Source organism: Exophiala bonariae (assembly GCF_035927105.1).
Source record: "Exophiala bonariae strain CCFEE 5792 chromosome Unknown scaffold_15, whole genome shotgun sequence".
Taxonomy (NCBI): Eukaryota; Fungi; Ascomycota; class Eurotiomycetes; order Chaetothyriales; family Herpotrichiellaceae; genus Exophiala; species Exophiala bonariae.
The window spans coordinates 830,791-851,645 of NW_027042490.1; the positions used below are offsets into that span (position 1 = coordinate 830,791).

At 51.0% G+C, this 20,855-nt stretch overlaps 7 protein-coding genes across 7 annotated transcripts; 3 read left to right on the forward strand and 4 right to left on the reverse strand.

Annotated features, from left to right (window-relative positions):
* Positions 1-523: 523 nt before the first annotated feature.
* Positions 524-1,672, reverse strand: LTR84_003262 (uncharacterized protein; the record flags this gene model as incomplete). The annotated part of the gene is made up of 3 exons (XM_064846857.1): positions 524-794; positions 883-1,364; positions 1,436-1,672. The coding sequence occupies 3 exons, from the start codon at positions 1,670-1,672 to the stop codon at positions 524-526; spliced, it is 990 nt and encodes a 329-aa protein (XP_064705837.1).
* A 950-nt stretch (positions 1,673-2,622) lies between these two features.
* On the reverse strand, positions 2,623-4,568 carry LTR84_003263 (uncharacterized protein; the record flags this gene model as incomplete). Its single annotated transcript, XM_064846858.1, has 2 exons — positions 2,623-3,914; positions 3,968-4,568. The coding sequence occupies 2 exons, from the start codon at positions 4,566-4,568 to the stop codon at positions 2,623-2,625; spliced, it is 1,893 nt and encodes a 630-aa protein (XP_064705838.1).
* A 2,202-nt stretch (positions 4,569-6,770) lies between these two features.
* On the forward strand, positions 6,771-7,308 carry LSM7 (Sm-like protein lsm7; the record flags this gene model as incomplete). The annotated part of the gene is made up of 3 exons (XM_064846859.1): positions 6,771-6,981; positions 7,052-7,123; positions 7,178-7,308. The coding sequence occupies 3 exons, from the start codon at positions 6,771-6,773 to the stop codon at positions 7,306-7,308; spliced, it is 414 nt and encodes a 137-aa protein (XP_064705839.1).
* Positions 7,309-8,477: 1,169 nt separating this feature from the next.
* On the reverse strand, positions 8,478-9,624 carry PAN3 (PAB-dependent poly(A)-specific ribonuclease subunit 3; the record flags this gene model as incomplete). Its single annotated transcript, XM_064846860.1, has 2 exons — positions 8,478-9,514; positions 9,621-9,624. 2 exons carry the CDS (start codon positions 9,622-9,624, stop codon positions 8,478-8,480), a joined length of 1,041 nt encoding a protein of 346 aa, XP_064705840.1.
* A 2,520-nt stretch (positions 9,625-12,144) lies between these two features.
* Positions 12,145-13,686, forward strand: LTR84_003266 (uncharacterized protein; the record flags this gene model as incomplete). The annotated part of the gene is made up of 1 exon (XM_064846861.1): positions 12,145-13,686. The coding sequence occupies one exon, from the start codon at positions 12,145-12,147 to the stop codon at positions 13,684-13,686; it is 1,542 nt and encodes a 513-aa protein (XP_064705841.1).
* Positions 13,687-16,591: 2,905 nt separating this feature from the next.
* Positions 16,592-18,130, forward strand: LTR84_003267 (uncharacterized protein; the record flags this gene model as incomplete). Its single annotated transcript, XM_064846862.1, has 1 exon — positions 16,592-18,130. The coding sequence occupies one exon, from the start codon at positions 16,592-16,594 to the stop codon at positions 18,128-18,130; it is 1,539 nt and encodes a 512-aa protein (XP_064705842.1).
* Positions 18,131-19,125: 995 nt separating this feature from the next.
* LTR84_003268 (uncharacterized protein) lies at positions 19,126-20,452 on the reverse strand (the record flags this gene model as incomplete). The annotated part of the gene is made up of 2 exons (XM_064846863.1): positions 19,126-19,676; positions 19,849-20,452. The coding sequence occupies 2 exons, from the start codon at positions 20,450-20,452 to the stop codon at positions 19,126-19,128; spliced, it is 1,155 nt and encodes a 384-aa protein (XP_064705843.1).
* Between the last annotated feature and the right edge of the window lie 403 nt (positions 20,453-20,855).

The following is a 20,855-nucleotide window of genomic DNA, read 5'->3' on the forward strand; positions in this document are numbered from 1 at the left end:
CATTGTAACAAAGGGAAATGACAAGCCCACCGGGCTGCCCTGACCGAATATATCTGTATCCATACCTCCAGGTAGGTAGGGATGTACCTATTGGCAGTTGCAGTTGCCATTGCTTGCTCGTTTGCTCGTTGTTCGCTTATTAGAAGGAGTGATTAGGATTCAGGGTGCCGCCCGTAGTACTTGATCAAAGCTTTGGCGCTTTACAAGTACTTGCCTTGGCAGGAGCAGAAGCCCCTGCAGGTAGCTCCGTCTAGGGGCCGAAATCACTAGGGTGATTTGTGTTATCGCATAGGAGTGGGTATCAGAAGGAAAGAAACATATCATCTCATACGCCATTTGATGCCCTTGTTACAAGATGTATGTGCATTTTCCTTCATTACACTTTACACTCATGTGGAATCGTGTTAGATATTTTTTGGTTTCGCTTTGGCTTATTCACATAACCAAGCCATGTCCGCACCCAGTATGTCCACAACCCGCAGCCCCTTCCCATCGCATTTTTCATTTTCCATCCCTATCGCCCTCAGTCCAACTCAGGCACAGGCAACCCCTCCACGATCTTGACCCTCCGCCCCAACTTTTCGAGCGCAGCGGCACTATTCTTACTCCTGAGGTCGAAGCTCTCCTGATCCGTGACGAGCACGAAATCGTAAGTCAATAGTTTCGTGCCTTCGGGAACATTGTATTTCTCGGAAGTAGCTTTGTCGACTTTGCCGAGTTCGACGATGAGGCTATTCTTGACGCCGAAGACGGCGTCGGACGATTCATAGGGGTCGTGTTTCAGGTAGAGGGCACTATTGAAGTATGACTCGAATTAGCATTCATTATTCTTTCTCTACCATCTTCGCCAATTTCACAGTGGCATTTGGACTTGGGACTTACGTGATCAGATGGTCGTAACCGGGCTTCTCGAACATGAAATGCATGTGTGCAGGTCGCATGGGATGTCTCTTCAGCTCCAAGAGTAGCTGACCGACGGGACCGTCGTGTGGGATGGGATAAGGGATGGGCACGATGGCGTTGAACCAGAAGACGCCGTCTAGGTCGCTGCGCATGACGCATCTGCCGTCCGGGCCCTCACGATCGGCATGCTGGACGTCGTAAAAGCCGGCCGAGTCGGTCTCCCAGATATCGATCTTGACGCCGGGGATGGGCTTTCCGTTGACGTCTTTGACGGTGCAGAGAGCCAGTAGCGGCTCGCCGTTCTTGTCTTGCGACATGTTGTCTCCATGGTGCATGTCGGGGGCTTCGTGTGTGTGGAAGGGGCCGAGGACTGTGCCTTCGGTGCTGTTCGGTGGTTTGGGGTGGTCGATGCTGTCTACCAGCAGGGAGAGGCCGAGGATGTCGGACAGGAGGATGAATTCCTAAGTTGGAGCAGGTCAACAATGGTGTTCTGGATCGAGTCCTGGATTTCACATCTTCACAAGTCGCTTACCTGTCGCACATCAGTGCAGATCTGTCCCGTAGCAGTCAAAAACTGAAGACCGGCCATCCACTCCTTCGTACTTAACCGAGTCTCTCTGGCAAAGTCATGAAGGTGGTGCACCAGCCGCTCAAGGATGTACTTGAAGCGCTCGTTGGGATTTGCAGAATTGATCAACACGACATTCTCGGTGATGTTATCAATAGTCAGATCCTTCAAAGGTGGAATGGTGACTTGTGAGGGATCCATGGTGGGTTGTGTGAGAGTGGGAGTGAGAATGAGAGTGCTCAAAACGCGGCGGTGATGGCAAGACCTTGTGTCTTTCGAGGAGGGTGGTTTAAAGTAGAAGACCACTCTGGTGGAGAGTAAAAAAAACCCGTCGAGGAGGGAAAGAATTAAATCTGTAAACAATGTACGAGACACGGGCTAGTCAGAAGGCCGTGGGTGATATGGTCCTCTAATACAAACACTTGGTGACAGGTGCGCTCAGGAAAAGTTATCGGAAGTGGGCAGTCGGCGTCGAGGGCTGAGCGAATCAATGGCGGTTGGATGCAAATCCAATGTATTTGTTAGTTACCTAGGTATGCAAGATGGATCACGAGAGACTGAAGGATGTACGACTCTGACTTAAGCCAGCGATCGTATGAGCGGGCGTAGGAGTAGTATTATTCCCACTTGGTCAACGACATCCACAAGGACAGTGTGAGCTGGGATGGGATCCGAGAGACTCACCCAGCCTCATTATTGGGTCGACCATGGAAATGAATACATTTGGTATCGGATGAGAGCCCGACGTCCCCACAGTGAGGGGCAGGAGTTGAAATGCCACCAATGCCACTCCAAATTAAAAGCTGAAGAACGGGCAAGGCCAGGACGTGGAAGAGGGGGAATTCCCCTAGCTCCAGCATTACGTGGGGATCATCCGAAGACTCGAGACGATGACAAACATGCACCATCAAGGCCTCTTGTCTTTCTGGAATCTATTCCGTTCACGCACGAGCTACTCAATCGAATTGGACAACGGCTACATTGCAGCCTACTCAGTCAAACCTAGATAGCAATACAACCCAACAAGAAGACAAGACGAGTACGCTTTTGAATCTCGGTAACCGTAAAATGCAATGATTCCCCCTAGTCCTTGCCACGAAACAATAACTCAAATCTCTAGAATTCAAACGTGACTTGCATCTAATCATGTCCTATATTCGGTGTCCGCTCTGCGACGCTGTCCGGTAAACACGTGAGGCAAGTGCTTGCAATCTATCCCCCTGGTCGTCATCCTCATCTGCCCGCGACGCTGTTGATAAGCCGCTCGTTCCGAAGGATCGGTGTCCACCTGGACCGCTCGAAGTTCTTCCATTTGCAGCGTCCTGAATTTGTTGTACTAAGGGTGGTGGGCGGACGTCAAATCGAGCCGACGACGACATATTAGGTGACTGAGCCGACTCACTTCTCCGGCCGGGATCAGGTTTGGGCCCAACGCTTTCCGGTGCTTTCGCTTCTCGGTCGTGAACCGATCCAAGAGATGGTCTCCCCGTGCTTGCTGGCCGTGGTTCTTCTGGAGGACGAGAAACTTCAATTGTAGATCCAGCAGATAACGGAGGCGCTATCTCGGATGCCGCAGTTGCAGAGCCCTGCTCTTCTTCAGCGTTTGTCGATTGTGGTGCAACTCCTTGCAGTTCTGATGCTTTCACTTCCTTCCAGGAGCATTTGGCGTGTTTCTTAGTACAGCCCATACAAGCCGTCAGGTTCTTCAGGCAATCCATGTGAAGTCTTCGACAGCGATCACATGGCGGTATCACCCGGTCTCCTTTCCACATGTTGTCCATCCTCCTCACCATTTCCGACTTGAAAGGCCCACCGTCATCCCTCTCTAGGGTCGATGGCTTCAAATGAGGCATCAATGACGCTGGCGTGTTTGGAATGGCGACTGTTGGAGGGTTTTTGGCATTTCCAGCACCGCCAGCAAGCTCGAGGGAATCTGAACGTGGGTTCTCCGATGGTGAATTATGCATGGTGGTATTTCGAGCAGCGCTGAATGACGATCGTCGGATAGTGTCCTCAGTCAAGCCGGCCTCCCGCTCACTGGGTGTCAAGAATTTCTTCATAAGTTCTGCTCGCACGGTTGGCGAAGCGTCTTTGATTGATTTGCCGTTGATGATGGTAACATTCTGAGCATGTGGAGTAGCAAATAGTTCTGATGTGTGATTTCTTACAGCTTCACCACTACCGGTTCCTGGAGGTCTGGGTTCTGCCTCGGCAGCACCAGGATGTCGCAAGTTGACCGCAGTGAATCCCATTGGGGGAGACTGGGACACCTCTATACTTCGAACGGGCTTATTCGGGACACCATTGGTGTCTGGCGGAGACAAAGGCGACGCATCGGTTCGTTGAGGCGGCTTCCTAGACTCTGCCTCTTGCTCCCGACGGCTCAGAATAGCCGTTCTGCGGTTTTTCATCTTGTGAATCATCTGCCGAGCTCGACCAGAGACTGGAAGACATTAGCAAGAAAAATACAGGCCTCTCCCGGGGGCTTTTACTTACCTTGATCTGCAAGTTGGATGATCTGGCCAATATTCCGATCCAGTAAATCCATGACACCGAGTTCCTTCTCTTCATCCTCCAATATTGGTTGGGGAGGAATGAGCTTCTGAGGCATGCCACTTGCAATCAGAACATAATCCTCCTCGGAAATTTCCACGCGACATTGCTTGGTGTAGAATTGACACACCCGGACGCCGTTGCGAGTTCTCTCCAAGTTGAATTGTTTAGGACTGCTCTGAGCAAACTCGACCACATCCAACCAACTAATGGTCGAGTCTTTGGCATGGGATTTCAACACTTTGGGCGGTCCCTCGAACAATCTTTCAAATCGTTTGAGCAGAATTGGTCCCAGTGGACATGCTCCCAGATTCCCAGCCATGCTTTCATGGCGTTGTAGCACACCGTCATATTCGCCGAGGAGCCTTGCGATTTCGGGTAGCTTGTCGTTGACGGTTACCAGGGGAATTGTTTCCTTATGCTGACGAGCGAGATAGTTGATCTGCAAGTGGTTGGTAGCAGTCCGAGGAACTTTGGCCGCCGGGAGAGGGTGGTGCTCGGAGGGTGAACGTGGTCGCTTGAGAGAAGAGGCTTCGGATGTCATGGCTGGGGAATAATCCATGCTTCATACACATGGGCGTGGAGCTGGAGTTGAGGTAATCGGTAGGGAGTAGGGAGAAGGGAGCCCGAGGCGCTATGGTTGCGCTGCTCGGGCTGTGGGAATGCTTAGCTCACGCGTGAACTCTGTTCTAGCAGGAGGGGCGGAAGAGCTTTGGAGGGGCTGGATAATCAGCTCCGAACAGAAGTACCCAGTCGGGCAAAGCTGTAACGAAGCTGCAGCGCCTGTAGCAGAAAGTGAGAGATGAGAGTATGGCCGATACCGTGGGCACAGGAGGAGGGCGAAGAGGTGTGGTGTGAGAGAGAGATGTGGGCGAAATTGGGGTTGGGATGTGTGATGTGGGGAGGGAGTTCCGAGGGCGAGAGCGGACGAAGCAGGTGAGCTGGACGAATTATTGGAAGGATGATCAGCTGCTCGACAGAGAGATCAGAGGATAGGGTTGAGCGCGGTCGATGGCCGAGTAAAGCGAGTACAAGAGGAAGGGAGACTACGGACAAGACTGGAGAGCGAGAAGAAGGGCCAGGTGGTAAGCTAGTACAAGTTCCGAACAGCAGCAGCATCAGCAGTTAGGTGGGTGGGAGGAGGACGGACGATGGGTGGAGGGAAATTTGGACTGCGGTGGTGTGCGGACGAGGTGGGCGAGAGGGCGAGAGCTCGCACTTCTGCCGCGTGCCAGTGGGACGGGATTAAGCGTGGAGTAGGACGCCAGGAAAAGTTGCATTCGAGGGTGGGAGTCGTGACTTGGTAGTGGTGGCCACGGCGTTGTCGGTATTTCAGGCCTGACAGGATCTAATGCATAATCCATCATTCCTTATCCATACTCCGCCTGAAACTGCACTGGATTGCTCTGTGTTGAGCGCGGCCTCAAACTCCCAGGCTGTGGGAGAGCAGGACTTCGGGAGTGCCCCGGGTACGGACTAATGAGTGAGAAAGGTGCTGCATGCCAATTATTATCCAGGCTGATTGTCATTCTGTAGCTCGGGTTTGAGACTGGGTGGGAAACTGGGGGAATAGAGCCAAAGAAAGATGCATCCGTGGCTCTAACTAACTAGCCTGAGGTGGAGGTTTCGCTGGTGCGCCATTCTACTCGCAGGTCTGATAATTACTAGCTTCCTACTTCCTCCTATGTACAGGACCTGCCGCTGCGGGATGGAGTGGCTAGTAGGTACCTAGGTAGCAAGTCGGGTACCTCTAACTGCCTGCCAGTCATGGCTGCAAATTCCGCCTACAATTTGTACTCGTCCGGACTCCAAGCTCAGCTGCCTCAGGTATTTGTTTCAGTAATTTAATATGAGCATGCGTGGGCATGTATTTGGAAGCCTGAGAATGTCTCTCTTGTTCAGGCATGTCTGGCATGTTTCGGGCATGCTGCTGGAACATTTGTGGCCAGGTATTCCAAGTTAGTTCCTTCCTGCCGCATACCCGTAGTGTCGTCCCTTCCGATTGATCGAGCAGTTGAGGTGGTCCTTGCCTGATCAGGGACTCGGAGAATGACCAGGGCGGGTTGCGAAGGGAAGGAACCTCACGCTCGTCCCCTCCGATTGATCAGATGGCTGCTTGACCTGTTCGATCAACTTCCCTCATCTTCTATCCAGTAGCGGGGACTTCCTCCATCATAGTATCCCATTACTGTATCGCCCTCGGTTGGTGGCTGCCTTTTCCCCAAGCCTGGGTGTGACAGATTTGCTCTCCATGGGCGATGCTCCGCCCAATCAATTTCCTTGCCACCAAGCACCAGAGGTCCCGGCGGAACTCAACTTCGGCTTACGAGTGACTCGTAATGGCTTTGCGCAGACATCTTCTGATACGCGTCCTACAGACCCCACCGGGCCAGCATTATCATTAACTCCATTTGAGAACTGCCAGTGCCTCTCAGGCTGCACCTAACCAAAGCCTCCCAGGGAAGCCTCTTGTCCTGGCCAGTCACGCGTCGTTCCGATCAACCCCTCCGAATCTCCTCCCCAAAATTCGCGGACTTCGGGGGTCCACCTACCTTTAAACGTATCGCTTCTGACTGGCCCGCCTAACTTTCTTCACACAGCTTGCTCCAACTCCCGCTTTACCATTTTGGGATTTCGGAGTTTTATCCGCCGGTTTATTGCACACCAAGATATCACAAGTGACATAAAATCACACTAGGCCTCTCCAATATCATACAAATCAATCTTAAACGAGGGCCCGTCAAAAATGTCCGAACGAGGTCATTTTCGTGGAAGTGGCAGAGGAGGCGGTGGTGGACATGGTGGACATCGGGGTGGGCGGGGTGGAGGTGGAGGCAGAGGAGGTCGTGATCAACAGTCCAGTCAACCTCATGAGAAACCCAAGAAGGAAAACATCCTTGACCTTACCAAGTACGTTGACAAGCAGATCAACGTCAAATTCAATGGAGGCCGGGAAAGTAGGTGCACCTTTGCAATCTTGCTTCAAGACCAGAACCAGAATCAGGCTGACTCGTACGCATCATACAGTTGTTGGTACACTAAAAGGCTACGATCAATTGATGAATTTGGTACTAGACGATGTCAAGGAGACAATGAGAGGTACTGTATAAACCGGGCTTGACAGATCGAAACACCTCATTGACCTTGTTCTAGATGATGAAGGTAATGAGACCACAAGATCGCTAGGCCTCATAGTGGCTCGCGGGACGTTACTGGTCCTGATCTCACCCGTCGATGGTAGCGAGGAAATCGAGAATCCCTTCCAACAAGCTGCGGAGGAGTGAAATTTCAGAAAGCACGTCGTAATGAACTGTCGCGCCACAAAAGCAACAAGTTTGACTCTGGCCATTGCAATGCAAAGACGGAAGCCGGGGTGGACTGTTGTCATTTTTTATGGCCAAAATGGCATGTCTGCACCTGGTTTGAGGTTCCTGCACATCATGGCCACTTTGAGCCGCTCTCAACAATCTGCTTCTTCAGCCAGCTTGAGGTCACCGGAATGGAAGGGATGAAAAAAAGCACGAATATTGCGAAAGTGCTCTCCCTGGCGGTCGCTAGACGTTACTTGATATAATGGACCGTGGTGGCGTGGAAACAGCCTCCACAGCACAAATGAATAATAAGCTAGATCTTTGATCTCCATTGGATTTGTTCAACATCTATATTTTGCTTTCCACAGCCAGCGTAAGTCGATGCCCACCTTTCCCGCGATTCCAACTACCTAGTTGTCCGTCTAGCTGCCCATCGTCCAAACGCAACGACTTCCAAGTCCCAGTCGCCATATCAACTGTGTCGAACGCATTTTGAATTTCTCCGCAAACGATGGAGCCTTGAAAATGAACATATTGGTAGATCGGCGGCAACGGTGGGTCAGGTACTCACTTGGTCCAAGGGACCAAGGTTGATTTTGCATTTGTGATTTTTCTTATTCTAGTCTTCGGGTTCGGTCTTCAAGTGTCTTCCCATGCACTGACTTCTTCTCATCTTCTCATTCTAGCCCATCTCCACAGTGTGTGCGCTTCTTCTCCTGAGCATCGCTCTCTGCTTTCTTCCACCGATTTTTGGCTATGTTCTTTCCTTTGCCGTCCCTTACTTCCAGATCACTTTTGGCGCTCCAGGGTTTCAATCCATCTACAAGGTTCCACCCACGTACTCTTGGTTCCCGAGCAACCCCCATATTCCAAGGACTTTCGTCTCTGTACTTCACCAACTTTGGTTTCCAGACATGCTCTGAATTCTGCACAACCTCCACTTATATTTCTTTCTTGTTCAAGCTCAACTCGCCCAGTTTTTGTGCCGCCAGCAACACAATTCTAAATGGATCAGGTTGCAGCTTTCCTGCAAATCAAATCGCAAAAACAACCGTCGGTGGGCTTCACAAACTGCTTCCGAACTTCATCACCTTCAACGGGTACCCATCTTGTGTCGCGGACATCGTGCAAGACTGATACGATTATCTCACCATTGGCGGCGGACTCCTCTTAAGCAGTTCCGAGAATGCACTCTCCACGCCTTTTTTGAGTTCCCGATAGCTCACGACGAAACAGCTTTGCTCGTCTCTTGATATCAGTGTGATTTTTTCGTCCGTGCCCGCATCGAGTTTGTTCAGTGAGGTCAGAACCTGACCTAAATCCAGGACAGGTCGGTTTTGTGCATCGACTTGATGGAAGACATAGTCGCGGAACAGCTTCAAGAAATATCTCTCTCCATTTTCCGACCACGCACGGTCATGTTCGTATTCGGGTCGTTCTGTGATAAAGTTTAGTTTCGCAAGGAGTCTGACGAGTCGGGCATTTTCGACTTCACGAGAGAGATCATTGTGAAGAGTGTCGTCGTTATGGAGCGCTCCGTTGAACGCTGTGATCATCTGGTTGGAGATTAGACTTATGAATTGATCTATCGTCCTCTCCTGGTTTTGCATGGCTGAATAAAGCCACACTAGGGCGTCCTGGAGATCCTTTTTAAAGTAACGTTTGAACAGATCCATACTGCGGGCAAAGTTCTGGCCCGCTTCAGCGGTCCCACTGCCGATCGAAAGAATCACCAATCCAAAATTGGCGAGGTCTTGTCTTTGAAGCTGAGCGAGAGGGACATTATTGTCGAATTGGACAATATCCAGTATACCACAACCGTTCAACCGAATACGATTCTTGGAGGTGACAAGGATCTTGGAAGCGTCCACGACACGAGCTGCCAACCCGGAAGAATGGATCTGTTTGAGAGCCGATGCAATTTGCACAACATAAGCCCATAGAACCGGTTCGGTAACCTGGTCTTTATTGTTGCGGGCAGGACGGGCCCAGTTGTGACCAATGTGATGATGCTCGAGGAGGGTTTTGGAGAGAGGATGATAATCGGTGACGATAAAGAGGGAGGAATCTCCAAAACCACGATTTGTAAATATGTCCACGACTCTGACCACACTGGCGCTGATCAGGTTTTTCCATGCTTGCCCGGAACGAATGGCCAATTCATTGGTCAACCGGAAGCCTAGAATCAATTAATGTTTGAAAATGCCGTTTCGTCAGTTATGCATACCCTCTATTCTCCGGAGCGCAAATAAATGACCATTCGCACTTGACTGTGCTTTGTAAACCCATGACGTATAACCTCCAAAGATGTTTGAGCTTTTCTGGTTTGTATCGAGTGGGACAAGTGAATGATAGGATTCAATATGGTTGGGTAGCTGCGAGTCTCAAGGCAAGTCAGCAAATCATGCCCGAGCAGTGGGAGCAAGTAGTCACTTACTAGGAAGAGTCTGCAGAGCTGCGGCCAACTTCTTTTGGATTTCCTCACGAACATCATCCGGTATGAAGAGATCATGGACCGTACGTTGATAAGGGGCCAAGTTTGTACTGTAATGGCCAATAGGGGCATATTGGTGGTATTGGACCTGAACAGATTAGTGTGAGATACGCACCAGTCACCTCAACCAGCCTGGACTTACGGGTTGGTGATAGTTGGAAGCTCCTTGATAGAACGCAGCACCATTCAATCCGTGGTCGAGGTAAGGATTTGGCGCATGAGTGGGTTGAAAGGATTCGAACGTATGAGAAACCGGAGCCTCGTTCTCATTTGTCTGATGAAATATATTCCCGGTCAGAAGATAACGATCAAAGGCTAGTAGGATATATGTGGAAAGATGCTCACCAAAGAGGAGTCGTGAGCTCTTCTCGGGACAAATTCTTGCACATCGGCCATCGCCCAGTCCGGAGTTCTCGCATCTTGACGGAGTGGAGTGGTAGTTGATGATCCTGCCATGCGTTGTAAGTTGATGGCCAGAATTTGAGATGGGCTTGGGGTGGGTGCATAATCTCACGGGAGATGATTGCCTTTGGCATGAAAGGGGCGGCACTTGCTGCCTTTGGTGAAATGCCCGCAGATTTCTTGGGGGTCACGTTGGATCCGTTGGGCGAGAGGAAGGAGGGAGTGAAGCTGGGTGAGTCGACATTCAGTGTTTTTTTCTGCTGGCTGGATTGGAGAAAGTCAATCGAATGCGACAATGTATCGATCACCGGGGATTCTTTACCTGTCACCATGGTTGCTATCGACGGACACCGGCTTTTCTACATTGTGATTAAAGGCGCAGCCTAGCAATGAAAAAGTAAGTCGAGGTTCTTTCTCTCCATATTAGTCATAGGTATGTGGTGGTAGCAGTACCCTTGTCTTCATAACGGCATTTCCCATAAATTGTGACGTTGCGACATAGAGTGTCCTTCGCATTCTCTACACGGATACAGACAGGAAGTCGTCAGCAATCATCTTCCTATGGGCTGGCTCAGGATATGTGCTGCCCATACCTCGACCCTTGAGTCTTGGAGAAAGGGTGGTAGTCTTTGGTTCATCAATACTGCTTTTGATCACTGCGGCCATCGTCGGACGGTACTATCGGGAACGGGACATGGCATCAGACCCCATCAGATTGTATGAGAATGGTTTTGCGAAGGCCGTTCAGCGCATTGTATGTACACGGGGCAGAAGGCTTGTGTTCCGGGGGGCGGTTATAGAGGATTGACGTGATTGACGTGGTTGTCGATGTCGGGTTAAATACAACTAGATGTTCAGGTAATGTTCATGACTCGCAGCTGTGATGGAGGGTATCCAAAATAAGAATAGGTGAAGAAAGATAAGAGTAACACCGAAGGAAGAGGTGTACTCTGAGCGCAAGGAGGTCGCCGTCGAAGAGGACGTGGACTTTGAGATGCGGTGATGATATGTAGACAGCAGTGAAGGTGGGATGAATGAGCGCAGGCCGATGAAAGGGTGGTGACTGGTTGGTGGTCAAGGTGGAGGCGGAGGATGTGATGTGATGCCATCCAACTGAGTTTAGTCCCAAGCAGCAGGAGCAGCGGCGGCAGCAGCAAACAGCAACAGAGCGAGACCAGTGCCAGTGCCAGTGCCCGAGGCGCCCTGGAGGGAAAAGCGGCAAGGCGGGACAGGCGAATTATTATCCGCAATTAGCGTGACGATGGGCGTATTTCAGTTGACACTGGAGCTCCAAGGTTTGATACCAAAGGACACTGCAGCGTCCTCTCCCCAGCGGCTTTTGGGTGATGAACAACGCCTCGAGCTGCCTATTTATCGTTGTAGGAGGTGCCGGCTCCGAGGCATTGCATCTACCTCAGGCAGCCCTTAAGTCGGTGAATGAATGCATAGTGCTGAGAGATAAATCTATTCCGCTGCCTTGAAGTGCCAACACCGTCTCAACTCCGACACCTTGAACGCGTCAAAACCGCAACTTAAATCATACCGCTGGGAGTACTCCCCGGAGTACGAGTCTTAGATTTTGATCCTGGGCAACTAAAAGGGAAATCCACGATCTGTTCTCTTCAATCCAAAGGATCACTCCCTCCTATGACATACTCGGTGGATCCCTCTTAAAGGCACCGAGACTAACCAGGCATTCGTGGTTCGCATAATAATCGTCTCCCCCATTTTGACTGCGCAACTGGTCATTTGCGTTTCAAATATTGGACATCAGACCGAGCCTTTGTATATATTTATCGCTTTGCAGGCACCACGGCGAGCGAAATATGTCATATACGTAACATATTTGGATCTCACTGGCAATCCTTATAATCGACCCTGGCTCGCCCTGTTGGTAGCGTACTTCCATCACGATGTCAACTCCAGACATATCTCAGTTGACTCCGTCACAGCAGGAGGCACTGCAAACATACACGGCTGTGACGGATCAGGATCCTATCGCTGCCATTCCTCTACTTCAACGTGCCGAGTGGAACGTTCAAATCGCAATCGCTCGCTTCTTCGACGGAGAGCCTACAACGGACCCCGTGGCCGAAGCCCGCGCTCAATTACCCTCTACATCTGCTAGACAGACTTCCAACTTACAATATGAGTCTCTGCTGGCGGGAACACGGCCTTCTATCCCCCGAATCGATCCCGACGATGTGGTGGAAAGGGTGGACACTTCCTCCGCAACCGAGACGCAATATCGTCCGTCCTTCCTCATCTCCCTACTTTTCACTCCGTTCAACATCGTCTACCGGGTCTTGACCACCGTCCTCTCCCCCTTTGGTTTCCTCATTCCCTCCTTTCTCTCACGATTGTTCAATCGTCTCATATACCAACAGTCTAGACCGGCTAGGAGAGCATTACCACCAGCCGAAAATACGAGAAGATTTATACGGGAGCTAAGTGAAGAGTATGGAGAGAACACTCTCCCGTTTGCAGAGACAGGGTTCAACTTGGCCCTAGACAATGCGAAAAAGGACTTGAAATTCATTCTCGCGGTATTGCTGTCTCCGAGCCACGATGAGAACCACACATGGGTCAGAGAGACACTACTTTCGAGTCAGTTCAAGACCTTCCTCGATACCCATAAAGATGAGATCATCCTTTGGGGCGGCAATGTCAGAGACTCGGAGGCATATCAGGTCTCGAGTAGTTTGCAATGTACAAAGTTTCCCTTTGCTGCACTGGTATGCCAAACAACCGAAGCCGGCTCATCAAATATGGCAGTCATCATGCGGGCTGCGGGGACGACCACGGCCTCCGAGCTGGTGGGCAAACTAGGTACGGCCATGACCTCCCATCAGGCACAACTTGGTGCAGCCCGAGCTCAGCGAATGGAGCAGCAAGCATCTCGAAGTTTACGACAGGAACAAGACTCGGCCTATGAGCGGTCGCTGGCTCAAGATCGTGAGCGTGCCCGTCTGAGACGAGAACAACAGGAAGCTGCCGAACGAGCGGAACGAGAGGCCAGAGAGCTTGCACAGGCGCAAGAGAGGAAGCAGCAGAACATAGCACAGTGGAAGCAGTGGCGTGCCGAGTCACTTCCTGATGAACCGGGAGCCGATGTCAAAGATGCCATTAGGATCAGCATCCGCATGCCATCTGGAGACCGGGTGATACGGAAATTCCGTGCCGACGCAGATCTGGAAGAATTGTATGCATTCGTCGAGTGCTATGATATCATCAAGACAACGGAAGACGAAGAGTCCCCTGAGACACGTGAAAAGGGAATTGAGGAGCCACTCAACTACGAACACCAATATAGGTTTCGACTAGTTTCACCTATGCCGAGGACCGTGTTCGAGTTGGAGAAGGGGGGCTCTGTGGGGGAAAGGGTTGGGAGAGGTGCAAATCTGATTGTCGAGCCCATTACGGAAGACGATGATGAGGATGATGAGGACGAGTGATGCTCATGTATTTATCTCTAGGTACATAATCGTGTGTTGACTTTGGTCCTGGGGGTTGTCGTTCAGATGTATCATGCAAACCGAGATAGTCCATCACATGGACATAGCGGCTAACGAGCAGTTTGACGACCACATGGACCCCTCCTTTCCTGTACCTCTTCTCCAGAGCACTGGGCTACCTACCTAAATAGGGATAAGTGAGTCCGAGTGGTGAAGATTCATGAGCCAGTACTCCGTACAGTCACGTAAAGCCTCCGAGTGCAACTGAATCAAAGTGAATCCCCTGGGATGGGAGTAGGAACACTCGGTTCCTTGCATGGATGTAGTGATGCTAGTAGGGAAGGGAACGAGGGTTGATGTGGAGTATCAGAGTCCATCGATGACTTTGGTGGGTTGTCGGACTTTCAAGTCGTACCCACCTTATGGCAAATCCTTTTCTCGTGTTGGTTCAATTGCACCATTCATGGCTGATCTGACATGGAGGGGGCCCAACGGACTGGGGACACGATTAGAGGGATATGATGTGTGATATCTTGGAATGAATCGCAGAGACCCTTGAGTGTTGAAGGAAGGATTCACGTTATCAATCGAGTCCTTGTACTTGTGCCATGTTGACTCCTCACTAAAAGCCCCAGGATGTCGGACGCTATCTGTTCAACTCCTCTACGAATGTACGACCAAGGTGGAGGTGGAGATGAAGTCTTCACATGCCGAAACATGCATTGCAGCGCGGCTGTACGGGATGACGACCAAGAAACTCAGGGGCGTCGACCGAGGTGGAGCTCGATTCGCTAATCTTGGGTGCATCATGCATGAAAGACACAAATGCTGCCGGTGCATGGCGAACAATAATATGGTTTTTGGGATGGACTCTGGGAGCCCTATCAACCAAGTTTGCTTGAATTACCTAAAGGGACATGTACTTGTGGACGGATGAGTCTCTACGGACATGTTGGCTCTTTTGATCGCTGGGATCTTAACGTATACAGCAAATGATCACCATCTCCCCCGCCCCATGCTCTTCTTAATCTACGGAACGAGTCATGCCCCCCAGAGACCTCGTACTCCGAACTCCTTTTGGGAATATCCGAATGGATATCATTATCAAGATTTTGGAGGAAATGGCTTCCGCAAGCGAGATGGAGATGCAAAGTATCAAGATTAAGAATGCATGGTATCGATAGCCCCCAAGGATCAGCAACGGCAGGTACCCCACACAGTGGAAATTAGGCCCTGAAAGCCACGGCAGAAGGACATTTAATCGGTGCTCGTCCTCGTCCATGAGTTGAGGTGGTGGAATTTGTACGGATACGAGTACTGATTCTGAAGATAGCGTAGTGGTGACATTGGTGAGCCCTGGGGGTTTCTATGTATCCGTTCTCTGAAGTCGGGTCATCAGTTCATATCCCAGGTGGACTCTGGAGCTTTATCATGTTTTCACGTAAACTGTTTCTCCGAATCCATCAATGCACACGGCAACTGTCCGGACACACTTCCGCGCAGTAACGACCTTCTCATTCAAGTGCTTCCCTCTCGTGCATATTGGCCTTGACTCGATCTAGAACCGGTGTTCGCACCAGAACAACATCTCATCCTGTGGTTGGAGCGTGTTTTGCTAGATTCTCGGTTCCTCGCGTGCCCATTAATCCATCATCTACCAATAATTTCGACATCTTGCATGGTCCTGTACCATTAGCCAGGGTCAAGTCAGCTTCAGGCGACCGCCGCCATTGACTCGTACCCTTACTCGGTATTCTTTTTTTTCGTCAAGCATCCACCTTGGCCTGAGAGCTCATCATCCGCTTCTGCCATGTGTCACTCATTCGCTCTATCGAACTCTCTTCCACCTTTCCTTAGCCGGGCTTAATGAGCCTGGTCCTGGTCACTCCTCCCTGGTCCATTGATTCCCTGTCGCTGTCGGCTGTCGCTACTTGTCAGAATCTCTGCCTGCTCCGTCCCCCACCTAAACCTTTTCTGCTCTTTACCTCGCCTCTGCCTGACCAATCATGCCATCAATCGCTTTCGACTTCAGACCTGACTGCGGCTGCATCAAGGGGATACACAATTGACCAAGCCGTGAACACTTCCTCCTCATTCATCCATGTTCATTGTTCTATAGTTCATGCTTGTGTAACAAATCGTTCACATTCCTCGGCTTCAGGAAAGAATGCTGCTACTTTGACCGTCCGTATCTCAACCCACACATTCCACCAAAAAGTCACCCAAAGTGTGAGTTTCCTCTCCTCAGTTGCACATGCCCTCCAACCAGCTGAACCGAGATCCAAGTCCTTTGTCCTTCTATACTTCGGTACTTGGGTATCCAAAAATTCGGTTCCAACGTAGTGGTCAAGGCCACTTTGGTATTGAGCCCGTTTGCTGCACTGTCCACCCACTACGGTCCTCCGTCTTTCCTGGTGGAGACCTATTACTAGCAACCGTGTGTAATGGGTCCTGCATGCCCAAAAAATTAAAATTGTTTACCACAGACATCATACTGACATAGTTGCAGATTCTCGTTGTCCAGACAAAGAGTTCCTCCCCGACTTGACTTGGTTGCCGTCAAGTGATCCAACCTGCGGTGACATCAATCTTCGTCCACCCTCGACCCGTTCCCATACCACCGACACAATGTGCAATATCTTATGAGTTGATAGAGAGGCAAGAGAAGGCAATAGTATCAGATGATCCTCGGTTGGTCATATCAGGTTCAATCCGTACAGCATCAGGAGGGTGCATACAATTCAAGGGGAAAAACATAGTCCAAGAAGTCCAGGACCACCATCTGCTCCCCACAATTCAGTCGCTCTTTCAAGTTGAGGCTGTGAGGAGGCAAAGGTGTGTCCCTTGCCTGCCACCAGGCATAAAAGCTTTGCAGCTTCCCTGAAAGACGAATTGAACAGCTACCATGCCTTCAAATCAGAGGCCCAATATGGGGCCTCCAGAAACTCCCAGCAGGTTTATGCAACAATCTCCAAACCTGTTCCCGAGTCTACAGTTCTCCCCCGACCTGTATGCACACCAATTCAACACCGGACCAGCTACCGCACCAATCTATCCTCAACAAAGACTTTTTTGGGATCCTGCCAGTATGCCCTACGAGCAGCCAACCCTACCTCAGCAGTATCAAGACCCTTTTCAAATGAGCCCTGCTGGAATGAGCACTTCCTTTGCCTCATCTTCAACAATTGTTCCTCAGTACCCACCGCAGGAAATGTTCTTTGAAGAGCAACAACCTTACGAATTGCCCAACATGCCTCGGTCCGCAAGTTATACTCACTTTGACGGATCTGTCTTTCCTACCCCTTTCACAACTTCACCTCGAATACAAGCTCCACCTATGGAAAACCCAAGCATGTTCTTAAGTTCTCCTGCTCGGAGGTTCAATACCACTGATAACAACTCCTTCAAGTTTGGACACCAACCTGTCCCTGACCGCCCTGCATATGCTCATCAAATAGAGGAGTCTCGAAGAGAACAGGAAATGAAACGAGTTCGAAGACTAGAAGCCAAACAACCTTCAATAACTCGATCGGTCATGGAGGCTCTGAGAAGACCGGTCTCCCCAAAAAAGGATGCGAGACCAGGCTTGAAGCGGAGCCTCACCCATACAGGTGTTCGCCCGGATCGAGGACTCAAAATCCAGACTCAACCTGGTAGAAACTCTCCTGCTCCAGGTGTATTTAGGCCCGGTAGGTCTTCGCCTCTCAAGACTCTTGCGGATCCAATTTCGAGGACGCTCACTACCAGTCGTAACGCCAACGTCAAACGTGGCTCAATGTCATTATCCATTGATGAACATGGGGTCGCCAAGACAGTGTTGACCGACCGTGAACCAGACATGGATTTAGATGAGGCTTTGAGCAGTGCTACAGACTCGTTTGATGAATCCGATTTTCACATGTTGCATAGTCAGCATACTTCTTTCGCCTTTCATGAGAATGATGACCTTTCAGGGCCAACTCATTTTTCGTCAAATAGGTCTTTCAGTCATTCCAAGAACGACTCTCGTTCCACAATGGGCTCAACTGGCTCCGCCAAACAATCCTCCCATCAGAGCTCCCAGTCAAGTTATACCAAGCCACGTCCATCTGATGGTGTACCAGGTCGAAGAAAACGACCTTTACTAGGCACAACCATCGAGGATGATACTTTGATGGAGGATGACACATTCTCAGGCAATGCTCAGGCAGCACTCCGTGCAATTATACAGGATCGATCACGTTCTACTTCCACTCAAGGTGAACCCACAAACCACCATCTTCATTCCTCACCACCGTTATCTCATACCCAATATGCTACATTCAACGCTTCACCGACCACAATCACAGATCCGGACTTGGCCACTCCGAGCACCGACAGAGACAGCCTTGGGAGCAACATGAGTACACGTTGTGTGTGTAATTCGTCGCTCCTTGACGGAACGGTGCCGGTCATCCAATGGTGAGTGTTCCCCCTTCCAAACACTTACTTATCTCGCCACCAAATACTAATAAAGTGATATTCCAGTGATTCATGTTCGAAATGGCTACACATGAGCTGCTTGGGAATGGACAGTCGTCATATACCCGAAGTCTATGTTTGTGCATATTGCTACCAGAGCTCTACCGTCCGACATCCTCAAAGTCACGGTCGAGCAGCAAGAACTAAAGAGCCCTCCTCACAGAGACAGGGCCTTCGAGCCTCGGCCCTCCCGAATACTGCAAGTCCACTTGCGCACAAATCGGGTAGACGCCATTGATAGACCGACATGAGGTCAATCCCGCTAGCGATCAAGCCACCTCCTCCCTCCATACCTACTCAGTCCCAGAATCAATCATCGCTCTCGTACATCTTTTCTCTTGTCTCAATACACAACTGCCTCCTTGTCCTTATTGAATTTGAATTGACGAGCAATTTTAGCGAGCATATGTACGCGTGTGTTTTGTTGTCCTATTACATCCCCTCCTGAGGGGATACATACATATCATCGGGCGGCTGAGACTCCTTTTACTGTTCTTACTATTCCTTCCTATTGATTCCTCTTTTCGAGTCGCTGCTCCTTGCAATACAGCAAAGGGGATTTTCGGACTACAGGAGAGGGAATGTTCACGCAAACGAAGATAAACTTAAGCCGGGGGAACTTCATTGTTCATAAGTCTACATATTTACTCATACCGACAACTAGATGTACATATATACATACATGTAATCTGATACGATTATGACACGAAAGCTTGCAACCAAGCTTGTGCTCATTGCCAAGTTTTCCAGGAGCTGTAGACTATGAACGTAGTGCTTCGTGCGGATCATCCACACCCACTGAATACGCCCATTAGTTACCACGTCGCTGCTCTGATGTCACTACAGCACAGACATCTCTTCCATCTCCTTCAAACACGTAAAAGCCACCACCAACCTCGCCAGCCCTCTCTCCCCTCCCGCTCAACCCCAATCCACCCATCAAGCATGATCAATCGGACTGGGCCCGACGCCAATATCCAGGGTAAAGACATGCAGCGGCTTGACGACACGATTCGTGCCATTATTGAAGGGAATGCCGCGATTGAGCTGGGCGGCGGGCATCCAGAGCTTTCCCTCAGCGTCGATCCACATGGCATCGACCCAGAGCAGACGGTCGTCCTGGACGAGGGTCTCGCGGGTGCCGTTGGGCGCGATCTTCTCGACAGCCAGCCTGTCCGTGTCGGAGCAGTAGATGTTGCCGTCGGCGTCGATGGCCGTGCCGCCCGTCGAGGGCGTGAGCGCGAACGGCTCCACGTACGCCCCCAGCACCGCGTTGCTGTTCAGGCTCGAGTTGTACAGCGCCGCGTCCAGCCAGCGGCTTTCGATCCGCGACAGGCCCCCGTTCGCCGGCTGGAAGTAGTAGTATTGTCCCGACGGTGAGAGCTCGTGGTGGTCCGCGTATACGTACAAATACGCCCCGTCCGGCCCGTGCATCAGCGTGCCTTCGCCCGAGACGGGGAAGTCGCCTCGTCGCGTCGAGGGGTGGTCGTCTAGGAAGAGAAGAAGAGAGGTGAGTTGCTATGCTTTCTCTCTCTTGCTTGCTTGTTTGCTTGCCTTGACATCTCGGCCTCGTCTTTTCTCGTGAAACGAACGGGAAGAGGGAAATTGGGGGGTGGGAACAAAAACGGAGATAGATAAGAACAAAACGACAGTCAAACTCACCTAACACACGCACCGCAAATCCCGACTTCAGATCCAAGACGATCAATCCAGGACTCCCCGCATCCGTGAGATAGGCAACACCAGTCAGGGGATTAAACCTGACATCGTCCAGCAAGCTATTGACCCTGGTGACATTGCCCAGGAAATACGTGCGTTGGACCTGGTTGGTGGTGAGATTGAACTGGACAAGTTTCGGCCCGTCAGGAAAGATGACGGGGGCGCCGAAGCTCGGGCTGCCGACATCGACGAGCCACAGGGCGCCGTCGGGCCCGATGCGCTGCGAGTTGGTGCGGATTAGATGCGTGGCTGGGTCGGAGGACGACGATGGCGACGACGCGTTGAAGCTGTTCCATTCCGCCGACGGGATCGGCGTCGTTATGTTGCTCGTCGCGTTGTATTCGACCACTTGGGGGCCTTGCGACCCGTCGACCCGCGCGTATAAAAGGAAGATCCGCCCTGAGGGTGTCGTGCTCACCCCGTTCACCGGCACGTCGAGCGTGAGCGCTATCTCGAGCGAGGGCTTTTGTGCCTGGACGGCGGGGACACCGCCGTGTAGTAGGGCTAGTGTTAGTAGGAGGCGTGTGGCCTTCATCATGATAGACATGCTTGAGTGTCTGGGGGCCAGTCAAGCGGAGACAGCAGGAGCTTGTAGCAAGGCTGAAGAACCGAGGAGGGCCAGTCACTTTCCTGATCGTCGAGAGATTTTGCTCGCCAGGGACGAGACCATGTATTTATACCTACACCTTAAGCCCTGACCAGAATGCCGGTCGAATGGGTGGAAGGTATGATTTGCCGGGGACGGACATGAAAAGCTGCATTGCATCGACCAAGCTCAATTCGAATTCGAGATACCCAGTTGGTGGAGTTCTGGCATAATGACGCGATCTGCACGAGACACTGGAATCTGGTAGCGAAGGCTCCATGGTTGCATGGTGTCTGTCCAGACATTGCATACAGTAGTACATGGGTATCACCTTACATTTCGCGGTGTCAAGCCTGTCATACAT